Here is a 14,347-nt window from a genome sequence, read left to right as displayed (position 1 = left end):
CCTACGACGAGGTTGACCACACGTGAGAGAATAACGAGTCACGCAAAATCTGTACTCGCTCTCTTTGAACCATTTCATAGAGTAATTCTTTTAAAATCCTGTCATGTCATATAGCCTAGTTTACCTCTGAGTAGAGGGCAACATATAAACAGTTTTTCTTTCTTTTGATACGAGATGAGATTCGCATCATAGATGGGCATAAAACGAGTCTGTCCAACAGCATATTTTAAGATAGTCTATTATGAGGAGCAGATCTCATCTCTGCTGACATCTAGTCACGTCTACATAGCACTGACAAGATTTGGTCATTTCGCAGACCTTTAGCCTATTAATTTCTATCGTAGCTCATGTCGTATGGCGTTTATAGTTTACACTCATCCCCATCATATATGATTCGATCATTAAATATCCTCATCCATTTTTAAATGTTCATCCGTATGGTCCTATTGTAATCTTGTGATCTTGTGATTACAATAGAGCTGGCTCATAACATGTTTTGTGTTAGGCTGTATCTATAAATATGGTGGGTCATAAAAGGATGCACTCATTTTCCCTCCATCAAAGCTTTTTCTGTTCTTCCTTTCTCCTGCTGCCACTAATTAAACATTGGCGCCCCCATGTGGTGAAGTGGGGAAGAAGTTTGCCTTTCATCGAACACATTTGAGGAGATAAAGGCCATGTGAATGCCTACGTCAGAAAACGCCAGGGTTTTTCGCTATCTCGTTTCCTTTGCGACGATTCACAAACGGCGTTACAAACATTCTAAATGAAATGTCATCCTATCCGATGAAAAATAACCGTGGTCTAAAACGCAACTTTATATAATTTAATTTAACACAATAAAGACAATAAACAGGTCAATCTATAAGCACTTTACAAACAAAAAAAAACATTTACCAAAGATAATAATTGGCAACTCTTATTTGACATAACCAAATTTGAATTCCAAATTGAAAGAAAACCATGGATGGCCCACTTTTATCAAAATATCAAGTCTCTGCTGTGATTAGGACGAGGTTCCAAGCCATCTGCATTCTGATAGGTCACTTTGTTTGGTGTCGCCAGGTACATCTGTTTGCAAACCATCCTCCGCACGCGCACTCTCCACATCCGCCACGCAGTCTACTGCGCCGGTGTGTCCGTTAATCCAAGGTGCGAGTGGAGAGGTTGACGAGCCACAGTACTGGAGGGAAGGACGCGTAAAACCCGAGCCTTCGGCGTAATAACCGAAATTTCCCCCAGCACACTCGGTAGCAGTGGAGGGGATTTGAAGGGGTTTGGCAGCTGCGGCATATGAGGCCAAAGCGGCGGCGTTTGTGGCCAAGTCGAAGGAGGAAGGCCCCTCGTAAGCACGTGAGGCCAAGTCAAGTCTCTCGTTGGCAAACCACCTCGGTGGGGCCGTTGGGTTGTCCTGGACCGTTTGCGGCGAAAGCATGCCGTTGGTTTGGTTGAAGGGGACATAACTGAAGCCAGAAAGTGGGCTAAAACCTGACCTGCTGTAAGTGTTGTAAAACTGATGCTGCAGAAAGGAGTTGGCAATGGCATATCTAGCACTGGGCACGAGTTTGGCATATGAGTCACTTGGAGGTGTCAACCGGTCAGTGTCACAACCGGTATAGAATCTGTACGGAACAAGAGAACAGTACAATATTATGAAAATCCAAACAAATATATGTCCGGCCAATAATTAAATATATTCAAATTTCCGAAAGTATAGGTTAGTCTGTGGACAAATTGTTATTTAAGCGCGTGCGGATTGCCCAATGGCCTAAGAGGCCTCGAGCACACCCTTGTGACAGTGTTAAAATGTATCGATGGCTTGTAAGGTTTCAATTAAAATTAAATGTACATTAAATAAGCTAAAAGTTTTTATTTATAAAAGTACAATTATGCAAACTAAAAAGGGCCTAGTCCTCGATTGTCAATTATTTAGTACAGTATTAAATAACTTAACAGCTTCATTTCACTACCGTAAAAATAAGAAGAATCTAAGAATAATAGACCTACCTGTCATAATTGTCCCGAAAGCCTTTAGCAAATGGGTTGTGGTCAATTTTCAATTGTGTTATCTGTAGGCAAATGTATCACAATCATTATTTCTGACAATATGGAAGAATGATGGCAATCAAATATGGCCTTGGCTTCTCTTTTGTTTCCTCACGTCTGTATTCTGATAAGCTGTGACGGCAACGAACTGTGTTTCTGGGAAAGTGAACGTTTGAAGGTCTCTGGAGTGACAGGTGTCGTCAGTGCCGTCCTCCTTCACCTCCACCACATTCAACCGGGGCTGGTATTTATGCAGGGACTGCACGACCACCATCTGGACGCATGGAAGGAAAGAACCACGGGTGCCTTATGTCAACGGCAATGTGCAATTCTGAACGTCGAAGGCCAAAGGGTGTTATTCATTTATTTTTTATCACAGATTTTTTTATTTCGTTTTTCAAGCTCGAACACTTCACTGTTGTCGTCCACATAGCCTACCTGTCCCGGCCCATCCATGGCCCCCTTGTTATTTGCCAGTTTGAGTTTTCCAAACGAAATCTCTTGACGCATCCAGTGCGCCCCAGTGTTTGGGGAGTCAGGGTGCATGTACGTCTTGTTCCCTGTAAAACGCATCCACACAGTTTCATTAATGCCTAAGGCCGTTTTCTCAACAACAATTGGTGAAAAGCGATATCTTCGGTAGATTAGACCTACCCGATATGTTTGTGTCCGCCTTTCCACTAGGCACCCACTGTCCCCCTTGGAAACGCCAGTGATTCGGGTCCGCGAGGCTCAGATCCACGAAAACGTTGTAGTGCGCAGTTGGATCAAGTCCAGATATATTAAAACTTAAAATTGGGAACATTCGTCTACGAAAAGCATAAGACTGAAATATTAGTTTTTCCAAGCAACTTTCTTTTGAGGAGACAAATTCCATGATTTATATTGGAACTATTTTCCCATACTTGTATAGCCTACATTGTTCCTTAGTTATAAACGGGATATCGGACAAATACTTACCGACCCTGTTTAGTGATGATCATTTCAGTCTGGTGTCTGTGAAAGGTAAGCCACAGAGCTCGGTTACAGAGATAGACTTGCGCTTGTCCAAAAAACATTCCCGTTTGCGACGCGGACTGATGTAAAGCGTCTCCCCGGTGTCCCCGGCCGTACGGCTGTGCGTAAAAGTAACTAGAAGCCGGAAAGCCTTGAGCAGAGGAGGCTAAGAGGCCGTTAAATGTCCCTTGCGCTGTTAGCGAATAGTGTGGCATTTGACCAGTCGAAGTTGCCGGGTGGGAAGAGCCGGGTGGCAGATGCTGTGGATACATCGTGCGAGGCGGAGCGGAGTTCAACTGGGCACAGACAAGGGGCGCCTTTCTTCTGTGGCTCCATGGATGTTGTGACGAGTCTGTGAGATTTTCTTCTGACGGGACTGCATATGGTGCACGAGTGTGTTGTCAAAAAAAAAAAAAAAAAAATGTCATGCATCCCTTGGGTTCCGTTATCAAGGAAGGAAAAGATCATCCGATTGTCAATAAAATACTGATTTTCAAAGCATGACGTTCATCGATTAAAATGTCCATCACACTTACTCACACATTACAATGAAGAATGGCGTTGAGAAACCAAATCAGGCTTGTTCTGATGTTCACCTGACTCCTCCCGAGGTAAGCTAAACGGTTATTGGATGAAACGCAATAGAATGTAGCAGCACACGCAACAAAAGGAGCGGTAAAAGCACGACACGGACCTCACATTTTAAGACGTTGAATGCAATCTAATGCCTTTTATACTCAGAAAACACCGTGCCACATACAAATAGTGCACAAGTGCCACACTTCGTTAGTAAGCTACACTGTAGCTTATATGAAATGCGCACACAACCCCTCCCCTCCAAAAGAAAGAAACAAAAAAAGCTGTTCAAGCAGCAAAGTATTTGTTTCTCTTTTTCTCTCTCCTTCTAACAAACTAACCAACTCAAATATAGAAAGAGCTCAAAACGTGAGCACTTCAAGTTAACTTCACAGCCTTGCAAAACCAGTAAGAAGAATCCACCAAGAGTCCATGACAGACCTTTTATACACATTTATTTTATATAAAAGAAAAACAAGGGGTTGGGATATTAACAGTTCTGAACACTGGCTCTTCACTGGAAGACTACTGTATCCAACATGGCGGCTAGGCACTGGACGATGTTGGAGGTCATCAGGACATCCACATGCTCCTCCAGGTGCCTCTTGGGATCCTGAGGAAGACAGACAGACACACGTCAGGACTGGGACAAACCCGACACTGCAGGGAGGTCAGCATCCTTTCTGTCAACCGACAGGACCACAAACTCCCAGTCATTCATTTCAGTTGATCAGATTCAGAGTAACTACAGTGGCAGGTAGGCGAGTATAGCTCAGTGGAAGAGCATTGGACTGCAGTTAAAAAGGTTGCGGGTTGGAATACACCAACCGTGGTTGCTTTGGACAAAGGCTTCAGCTAAATGAACACATTATTATGTAATTACCTGCTTCCCAACATTCTTGATGGCAAGCTGTTCTGGGGTCATTTTGTCTTCCTCCTCCACAGCCTGGACAGATGGTTGAGACAGTCAAAACATCACCATTATTCTCCAGTAGACAAGCCACCATTATTCACCATTTCCTCTTCAGGAAGTGACTCGTTGAACCAATCAGGCTCCACTTCCTGCTTACCTTGTTGTAGTTCTTAGCCAGCTCCAGCATCTCCTTGACGACGGTCTCATTGAGCTTGCAGTGCTCGCTGTAGTCCTGCAGGGTTAGACCCTCCATCCAGCTCTTCTTGTGAAGGTTCAACAGCATCTGGGGTCAGAGGTCATACAGGGGAGGGTCATTCACCGCTAAATATGCAAAGGGTTAGGGTTAATCACTCGACGTCTCACCCTTCATATGCATCCTAGTGCCAAACCACCCTGACTACAAGGTCCTGCATCACACAGGGTCACACCTTAACTCAGGTGAATTACACCCGACACTCCCCTGACATTTAAATGAGTCTTAAAAAGACTTAAAAAACGCTTGTTTCTGTCAAACTCGTTCAAACCTTTTGCTCGAGTTCGTTCTTCCTGTAGTTGATGGTGATGGAGTAGTAATGCCTGTTCAGTCCATGTATGAGGGCCTGAGACGAGAGAGAGGAAGGAGGGAGAAACACACATGAGCAGAAAGCCCAGAGCTTCAGGACAGGTGAACAGTGATGGTTCCCAGCAGCAGCAGCCTAAGGTAGGGAGCAAGCTGGGGGACCCTGGCCTACCTGGATGGAGGGCTTGTTCAGATGGCCCAGGTTGGAGGTGGTCTGTCGCGGTTCATGGCCCAGCACCATCATGTTGGCGTTAATCAGTCTGAAGGCGTCAATTACGACCTGCAACGGACATTTGAATGTGTTTAGACTCGTTCTTGTGGAGGACAGATCAGGGCATGCCCGTCTGCACGCACACACACACAAAGCAGCTGTTCCATTTAGGGAGGGTTTGAACCAGGGACCCTGCCTGTCACTCTCACTGCCCCTTCCTGTCACATGACCCGAGCCCTCCCAATGACACTAAAACCTTGTAGTACATCCCCAGCACTGCCTGCCCATCAGCCTGGTGGATGAAGCCGTCGTTCCCTGTCACTGGGAGGCAGGGACAGCAGCCAGACATGGCATGAGAACATGCCTCGGTTTGCGGCGCTATCGAAATTTAGCGAGGATTTAGCAACACGTTTCTGGAGACAGTGATGACTTATTTATGAGCTGTTTACCAGATGTCACCCTGGAACCCGGCTCCATAAATCACCAACTGATTTCTCTGTCACGACTGACGCACCCCAAAACATTTGTGCTAATGCAGCGTTCCCCTTCCGGTGTTGTGATGCAGTCACCACGCCAGGTCAGCTTTAGTTGTTGTTCCCTATCTGGTCCATATAACCGGCACGGTACCTATAACACATCCATACTGCTGCGACGCTGAGCGCGGTTAACCGTAATCCAGATCACGTTTACTAAGAAACATTGTGACAGGACGCAGATAGAGGGGAGGAATACACCGCAGCTACGTGGCACCGACACGTTTTTTTGTTGTGTGCTTAGCACTCGCATGGTCTCTTTCTGTAGAGGGGAGAGCTTCTCCTACACCAGGTCTGGAACATGCACAAACACCTAACCTATAAATAATTCACTGATGCGTCTTTGATTTTGAGCATTTACAGTAAATTGGGGGAGAGGAAATGCTGGTATTTTTTGTGATAATATGGGCTGTTAGATGAATATGCATGTCTGCTTAATGGTCTGCACAATCAGAGGCAGTACAAACAACGACTTTCACACTCCTAATTAGTTATTTTTGATAGAATTCTAAAAGAATGGATGTAAAGAACAAAAAAAAAGGATCCCAATGTAAAACCTGGGAAAGCTAGTTCTCATTTCTAGTGGTGGATTCTCTCGGCGCGTATCACACATTGAGATTGAGTTGGCTCTCACACCCACACCCAGCTCTGTGGAGGTGTTAATGGAACACTCCCTGTCACACCGGCAGGAGATGAAGAAGGCCATATGGGGCCAGAAGAAGAAAAGAGACGAGAGAAAGGAAGAGAGAGAGGAGAGAAAGCAAGAGAGAGAGAGGGGGAAAATAAAAGAGAGAGGGAAGGAAGGAATATAAAAAGAAACTGGTGTGGGGGGGGGATGGGTGTTAATCATATAGGTGTTGACGATCAAGATGAAGACATCTTGATTCAAATATGCACCCTTTTGCGGTTTATACATGACATGGTATATTTTATTGAGCCCACGGCTCTTTAAAAGAAGCTCTTATGAACATCATTTAACTATTTAAGTCAAACTAAACATTCCCCCCGCCCCACCCCCAACCAGAGAAACCACAGAGCACCCATAACCCCATCACAACTAAAACGACACCGGAGACAGATCCCACTGTGGTCTGATGCTGTGGTGTGGTGCTGTGGTGTGGTGCTGTGGTCTGGGGCTGTGGTCTGGGGCTGTGGTCTGGGGCTGTGGTCTGGGGCTGTGGTCTGGGGCTGTGGTCTGGGGCTGTGGTCTGGTGCTGTGGTCTGGTGCTGTGGTGTGGTGCTGTGGTCTGGTGCTGTGGTCTGGTGCTGTGGTCTGGTGCTGTGGTGTGGTGCTGTGGTCTGGTGCTGTGGTCTGGTGCTGTGGTCTGGTGCTGTGGTCTGGTGCGGTGCTGTGGTGCGGTGCTGTGGTGCGGTGCTGTGGTGCGGTGCTGTGGTGCGGTGCTGTGGTGCGGTGCTGTGGTCTGGTGCTGTGGTCTGGTGCTGTGGTCTGGTGCTGTGGTCTGGTGCTGTGGTCTGGTGCTGTGGTCTGGTGCTGTGGTGTGGTGCTGTGGTCTGGTGCTGTGGTCTGGTGCTGTGGTCTGGTGCTGTGGTCTGGTGCTGTGGTGTGGTGCTGTGGTCTGGTGCTGTGGTCTGGTGCGGTGCTGTGGTGCGGTGCTGTGGTGCGGTGCTGTGGTGCGGTGCTGTGGTGCGGTGGTGCGGTGCTGTGGTGCTGTGGTCTGGTGCTGTGGTGCGGTGCTGTGGTCTGGTGCTGTGGTCTGGTGCTGTGGTGTGGTGCTGTGGTGTGGTGCTGTGGTGTGGTGCTGTGGTGTGGTGCTGTGGTGCTGTGGTGTGGTGCTGTGGTGCTGTGCTGTGGTGCTGTGGTCTGGTGCTGTGGTGTTGTGGTCTGGTGCTGTGGTGTGGTGCTGTGGTGTGGTGCTGTGGTGTGGTGCTGTGGTCTGGTCTGGTGCTGTGGTGTGGTGCTGTGGTGTGGTGCTGTGGTGTGGTGCTGTGGTGTGGTGCTGTGGTGTGGTGCTGTGGTGTGGTGCTGTGGTGTGGTGCTGTGGTGTGGTGCTGTGGTGTGGTGCTGTGGTGTGGTGGTCTGGTGCTGTGGTGTGGTGTGGTGCTGTGGTGTGGTGCTGTGGTCTGGTGCTGTGGTGCTGTGGTGTGGTGCTGTGGTCTGGTGCTGTGGTCTGGTGCTGTGGTGTGGTGCTGTGGTGTGGTGCTGTGGTCTGGTGCTGTGGTCTGGTGCTGTGGTGTGGTGCTGTGGTGTGGTAATGTGGTGTGGTGCTGTGGTGTGGTGCTGTGGTGTGGTGCTGTGGTGCTGTGGTGCGGTGCTGTGGTGCGGTGCTGTGGTGCGGTGCTGTGGTGCGGTGCTGTGGTGCGGTGCTGTGGTGCGGTGCTGTGGTGCGGTGCTGTGGTGCGGTGCTGTGGTGCGGTGCGGTGCTGTGGTGCGGTGCTGTGGTCTGGTGCTGTGGTCTGGTGCTGTGGTCTGGTGCTGTGGTCTGGTGCTGTGGTCTGGTGCTGTGGTCCGTACCTTCCCCTTCACACTCTGGATGGGGTCCACCACCACGGCCACAGCCCGCTCCGACAGAGCCTCGAAACTCTGCTGGGTGTTGATATCCACCCCCGACAGCCAGCACCCGAAGCCAGGGTGACTGTGGTACCAGCCCACCACCATCTCAGGCCTGGGGGACAGAGGAGTAGGGGACAGGGAGGAGACAGAGGGGAGAGAGAGGTGGGGGCAGAGGGGGAGTGAGGGGAACCAGACACGTGAGGGAACGTCCAGCTGACAAAAAATAATATGGCTCCTGTTTTTTTATTTCTTGTTGTTGTTGTCAAAATAGGTTTATCACCTGCCGGTTTGTTTAAGCATATCCAACATTTTGGCCTGGAATACGGGATCCACAGCTTCGACACTGACACCCTATTGGATAAGAAAAATCCATTCAGAACACAGTTGGGGGGGGGGGGACATCCTAAAAGAACCCTCACAGAGCATAGCCAAAGCTGTTAAATAAGATGATGGAAAACTTACAGTTCCAGACTGGGGCATAGCAAAAACGTCAATCACTCGCACGGTGTAATCGTCCACGAACTCCCCAAGCATCAGCCCCATCACCTCCATGGGGACGCCAGCGCGGCCGTGCTTCAGCATCTGACAACGTTACAAACACTATGAAAAACCTGCACACCCTAAACACCAGCAGAGGCTTCTTTATGTGTTACATAACATCTAACATATTTATTAGGGGACTTTCACACTCATTTACGTGACTTGCTGATTCCTACCGGGCGTCAACACACAGACAGAATTTGATTATTATTTTCTTGTAACATACAGAAGTTTCACCCCTTCCTCACAAGTGTGAGAGCCCTGATGGTACCAACTTTATATAGAAACAATGTACATTCAACACTTCGATTAAAAATAAAATTAAATAAAAAAATAAAAAAAAAAGGTTACAATCTAAATGAAACTTGTTGGAGGAAATGATATTATATATAATTATTATATACATAAAAATATTGTTATACTAAGCTTTTGCAGGAACATTATAGTGTTGTTGTTACCATGAAACTGCTGTTAGGCTCACAATTTTGAACTACAAGTCTCAGAAAAATGACAGACTTAACTTTGTAATCTCTATGACTGGACTATATTTACTTCATGCTTATACAGTGCTTAAAAACAATACAAGGTATATGTAGAACTGTTGTATTAAAGTAGCAACTAATTTGTTCTCTCTCAATTGTTAATTAAATAATGCATTCATTGAGCAGTCATTTTATATATGAACCTGCGACCTCTCGATCTACAATCCAATACTCTAACCACTGAGCTGTACCTTTCCCCAGTTCGAGTCCAGACAGGTTGCTTACCTTTAGCAGTGCCAGAGAGGAGATGTACACCTGCTCCGCGGTGTCCACGGCAGGGGCGTCTGTTGGTGGACCCTGGGCATGGGGAAAAAGAGCTCCGTTGATTTGATACTAACCATCATCATAGTGGGGCAGCATTCAACGACAAAACTAACAAAGTGTATCTAACCTTATAGTTATTTTAAGAATTTGAGAAACAGAAGTCAAACAAACCTGAACTGACTCAGTATATTAATTTCACAATCTAGACAGAACATAAACACGGGGGATCAGATCTGATAGTTACCTGACCGAGTCCCGGCATTCCACCTCCGAGCCTTAACAGCCGGTCCATCTCTATACAAGCGGAAAATTGCACGATTCAACTAAAATTTGTCACATCTTGTTAGTACAGCAACCCTGACATTACTGATTTCTTGCTAGCTATACTGTGACGTTTGGTAGGCCAAACACGATAAATAGACAGTTAGCTGTTAGCCTTCTCTGCTGACAAGTTAGCGTAGCGAGGTAGCTGCTAGGCTAGCTAAGCTAGCTGCCCATTTTCAGGTGGGTGAAAATGACATGGCAAGCAATGGCATCCCAGCTAGCTTCCTCGGTCGCTTAAATCTGTAAGACAAGTCTAAACACCGTAAGTGTTGAAAATCCCCTCAAAATAATAGCATGTGACATCATGACAACAAATATTTGTAAGTGTATGGTCGTAACATTGTTCATTCAATTCGTGAATTAACGTTAACTAGCCGACAAGCTAACCTTAGCTAGCTAGTCAGAAAGCTAACACCTCGGCACATCTAGAAAGTTAAATAAAACACACTCGAAACGAAAATTATGTCAGTATAACTTGTTTTGCATTGCAAAGTATGTGGTTAATAAATCGTGTAGAATTTACGCTTACCTGTTGTCAATTTGGCAAAAAATGTAGTTTAGATATAAAATGTTCTCTGGCAAGTAGATAGCTTGCTGGCTACAATGAATCAGCCAGAATGCATTCTAAACAATTTTACTTCCGTCGCATTGGTTACAGCTTCCGATACATTCCACACCTTAATCAGATATCTAGTGTTTTTTATTTATTTTTTTATTTTTAAAAAAAAGCCTATTAAAAACAGGTTACTTCATCGACGGATACTATGTTATTTAAAAAATATGTCAAAATATATAATTCACGTACTTTATTTAAATAAAATAGGGAGGGTGGGGCGGAAGGGTCAATTTATTTACATATCCCACATGTGTCTCACAGCTGGAGGAGGACATCGAATGAATGAATGGTCCTATCACCAGCTTGCCCACAATAGGATCTGGACTAATTACTTATTCATTTAAGAAACACCCTTTCTTTGCTACCTTTGATGACAATGACATCACACTGGCTGTGTTTATACCTTCCATTTCAGATTACATTGTCACCTACTGTCTATCTCAGAGCGTTTAGACTCGTAAAGCGTCCCTGGGAGATGGATGTTTGTTCTCTGCACTACTCCTCGTTTAGATTTTATGCTCATCCCCACACGTCTCACCTCTTATCTTGCCCCAGTGCTTTTCCACACCTTTTAATTGGAAAGCTGCATCTTTCTATGCGTCATTTTAGTCCCTTGAGATCCAGCCTACATATTTACAACGGAAGTTACGTTGATAGATACCAGCTGTATACATATACCGTATCTGTGCTGAAATATAGCATGCACCCAGAGGAGGGAAATCCTTGTCACTCTTGTACAGTAACTGAAAACAATATTGTATTTCTCAGTATCATATTTTTCAATCTCTCCATCTAATGAAGAAACTCCAGATTTATCCCACAGGGAATTAAGAAAGCAAATAGAGCTTATAATGACGAGTTATCACATTATGACAATTTCACAGCTGTGATCACTGTTATAGGTGTTCTGCTACACAATTATCACATTGTCGATCACATTGTCGATCAAGAATTAAATAGCTTCAACTGCAAATTGTCTAGGGGCATGCATGTACAACTGTCAATCTCGTGAACGACAGTAGCAATGATCTCATGAATTACTAAAAAAGCTGCACAATTGTGTAGTTTACGCTATAATAAAACATAAATGATCAGGACATGATGTTACCAATCATTCACCTTTCCTAAAATATCTTTACATCACAGAGACTTTATAAAGTCTGATGTAAAATGCAAATGCATAAAATATTGAGAAATTGAGTCATGATCAACAAAGTGCCTATTTAAACAAATACGTCTCAAGAGAACCCCGTGAAAACAGCACAATATATGTGTGATTAATATGTGTGGCAGCTCCAGTATGATAGCATTGCCAGTCCTTTAAATATAACTGACCCCCCTTCCACACACACACAAGTCAATCATGAAGGCGTTGGAATGCTAACCTGTACAACCTTCTGTCTATCTCCTCGTCGACACCTCCCCTCAGAACGCCCAGCTCCTCATCCTCTCCTACTCAGTGTCACGTCACATCAGCAGGGGCGGAGGAGTCACCCGTTTTAGGACACTCCTTGTGGTCACCACACCATTTGTTTACATCGCTTAGCCGCACACTTGTCCTGCTAGCCATACAAAGTAGACTTGATGTCCACTTGATGTCCACATAATAATGAACGTCAATGGGGTTGTTTGGTTTTTGTTCGTGTGAAAATGCAGAGGGAGCGAGCGCGTCTTTCTTCCTGGCATGTGTGGATTAAATTAACATGCAGAGAGCGCAGTGGCAGTTTCACATTCTGTTGGAGTGTGACTACAGCCAAGCGACTTAATTAGAGGAATCCATGTAGACGACAACTTGTTCCAGACACATTATAAATCAGTGGTTGTGATATTTAAATGAGCAGAAGTGAATGTTTGAATACAATATGAATAAGAGAGCTGCTTTAAATCCGCGTTTTGTAAACAATAGACTACTTTAGCTTGCTTTACTTATATTGTTCTGTAAAGCACATTTATATATTGGCAAACTGCTACTGTAAGACACCAATCTGATAGTGACTCATATAACTTTAACCAGTAGATGGAAGCATTGTAACATTCATGGTAGAAGTACTCCCAGTTTCTCCAATACAGTAGGCTAATATCTAAAGCAGCGGTTCCTAACATGTGGGCCGCGGCCCACTAGTGGTCTGCTAGGGTAATACAGGTGGACCACCAAACAAATGAAAAGTATGAATGAAATTAATAATTATTAAAATATTGTTATATATACTGTTGGTAAATAATTATTACATTTATTACTCATTTTAAAATGTTGCCTTGAATTCATCATGACCAAAACACCAATGGTTACGCTTTTCTTTTTTTCTTAAAAAAAAATTATAAATGCTAAAACTTTTAATTTTACCTGTAAACTCTTTGGCAATATTCTAAATATAAAAATAAATCCATGTTAATATTTATTTACATTAGAATACCAATAGTTACGCTTGGCATGTTGACGAAAGACCAACTGACTTTTTACGCCCACTTCAATAAGACCGGTAACCAACTTCCGGTAGCGAGCTTTACGTTCATTTTCAAACACATTTTGTCTTCTCAAAATGACATTCAACGATGTACATAGGAGTCAATGTTGCTGCCTTTCAAGCAATAGTGAAAAGGGGTTCTACTTGTACGTTTCGAGCTACATTGACAATTATGAAGGTAGCCTAACGTTTATCCGCTAATTCACAAGGTTAAAAGTAGCTAGCTAGCTAACAAGCCACAATTTAGTAAATTATGTTGGCTTACTTGCTAGTCGTTAATGTTACATCAGCATAGAGTAGTCAACATATGGAACAATCTGCCAGAGAACATAATATCGGCCCCAAGTATCAATGCTTTCAAAAACAGATTGGACAAGTTTTGGCAAGATCACCCTTGGCTTTATGACTGGGAGGCAGACCTTGGTCTTAACCCTAAGTAGGCCTACTAACTGAAGCTACACAAGACATACTCCAGATCTGGTCACAGGGGCCAATAGGCCCGCGACCAGTACCGTCATAGGTATCACATAAATAATTGGTCTCAGTTTCTAACAAAAATCTGGAAACGCCGGGAGAGATCTCCGTGAGGGCGACCTGTTGATGAAAACAATTGAGAAGCAGATTAATCAGAGTGGTTAATAAGAGAGCAACACCTAAGGGTTAACAACCTGTTATGGTAATTAAAAAAGTCACGTTTCTAACTTCACCGGCAGTTCTAGAACTGGCCTGGACGTGGTAGTTATGCAGGTTACCTCTTTTCACAATGTGTGCTTAATGTGTGGCCCTGATGAACATTTGGTCTTCTTTGATTGCTCAAATAAATTTAGCCTTGAAAGCAAACCTTTTGGCTCCCGTGGTGTTGTTAAATATGTGTGATAAGCCATGAAGTGAACGGATGTGTTGGGCGTCCGAAAAAATATTTGAGCTGTGCAAGTGGGCCGCACAGGGGAAAATATCGTGAATGACTGTTCTAGCGGAAGAAGAAAGGGTACTGGAGGGTATTTGTTTCAGTATTCGTGTTCGGTTCAAAAGCCTCCATGTGTCGTTTAACCACGGTTTGACGGAAGAGATTGTTGACTATTAGAGCGCTTTGGTCGATCGAGAGGACGAAGGCAAACAATGGTTCCTTCATCCTCCGGTTTTAACCCTTCGAAGCTTCCTCGGTTTCCTCAATCTGGTTTAGTACATTTCATTATCCCCTGGGGGACTGTGTGCCCCTTTGAGGGGCGTGTAAATCCCGGGTCAAACCT

At 44.9% G+C, this 14,347-nt stretch overlaps 2 protein-coding genes across 2 annotated transcripts; both read right to left on the bottom strand.

Annotated features, from left to right (window-relative positions):
* Window positions 1-874: 874 nt before the first annotated feature.
* Window positions 875-3,314, bottom strand: tbr1a (T-box brain transcription factor 1a). The gene is made up of 6 exons (XM_084668258.1): window positions 3,007-3,314; window positions 2,701-2,855; window positions 2,485-2,606; window positions 2,162-2,320; window positions 2,008-2,069; window positions 875-1,622 (listed from the first exon to the last, which is right to left on the bottom strand). The coding sequence occupies exons 1-6, from the start codon at window positions 3,312-3,314 to the stop codon at window positions 1,007-1,009; spliced, it is 1,422 nt and encodes a 473-aa protein (XP_084524384.1). The 3' UTR covers window positions 875-1,006.
* Window positions 3,315-4,056: 742 nt separating this feature from the next.
* On the bottom strand, window positions 4,057-10,652 carry psmd14 (proteasome 26S subunit, non-ATPase 14). Its single transcript, XM_084667566.1, has 11 exons — window positions 10,546-10,652; window positions 9,937-9,986; window positions 9,654-9,725; window positions 8,809-8,928; window positions 8,627-8,697; window positions 8,308-8,458; window positions 5,263-5,370; window positions 5,056-5,130; window positions 4,689-4,814; window positions 4,502-4,564; window positions 4,057-4,231 (listed from the first exon to the last, which is right to left on the bottom strand). Exons 2-11 carry the CDS (start codon window positions 9,982-9,984, stop codon window positions 4,133-4,135), a joined length of 933 nt encoding a protein of 310 aa, XP_084523692.1. The 5' UTR covers window positions 9,985-9,986; window positions 10,546-10,652; the 3' UTR covers window positions 4,057-4,132.
* Between the last annotated feature and the right edge of the window lie 3,695 nt (window positions 10,653-14,347).

The sequence above is a fragment of the Hypomesus nipponensis genome, chromosome 12 (genome assembly GCF_054491055.1).
Source record: "Hypomesus nipponensis isolate SF chromosome 12, ASM5449105v1, whole genome shotgun sequence".
In the NCBI taxonomy this organism is placed as follows: domain Eukaryota; kingdom Metazoa; phylum Chordata; class Actinopteri; order Osmeriformes; family Osmeridae; genus Hypomesus; species Hypomesus nipponensis.
This window is presented reverse-complemented; position numbering and strand designations above follow the sequence as displayed.

What these genes read in the sequence shown, in the direction of transcription:
- psmd14 (XM_084667566.1), bottom strand. Translation starts at nt 9,984, where the DNA reads ATGGACCGGCTGTTAAGGCTCGGAGGTGGAATGCCGGGACTCGGTCAG. An exon ending in GAATGCCGGGACTCGGTCAG is followed by an intron (nt 9,726 to 9,936) that starts GTAACTATCAGA and finishes CCCCATGCCCAG; the next exon opens with GGTCCACCAACAGACGCCCC. An exon ending in TCCAGAGTGTGAAGGGGAAG is followed by an intron (nt 5,371 to 8,307) that starts GTACGGACCACA and finishes TGTCCGTTGCAG; the next exon opens with GTCGTAATTGACGCCTTCAG.
- tbr1a (XM_084668258.1), bottom strand. Translation starts at nt 3,314, where the DNA reads ATGTATCCACAGCATCTGCCACCCGGCTCTTCCCACCCGGCAACTTCG. An exon ending in ATCATCACTAAACAGGGTCG is followed by an intron (nt 2,856 to 3,006) that starts GTAAGTATTTGT and finishes TGCTTTTCGTAG; the next exon opens with ACGAATGTTCCCAATTTTAA. An exon ending in CAGCTTATCAGAATACAGAC is followed by an intron (nt 2,070 to 2,161) that starts GTGAGGAAACAA and finishes ATTTGCCTACAG; the next exon opens with ATAACACAATTGAAAATTGA.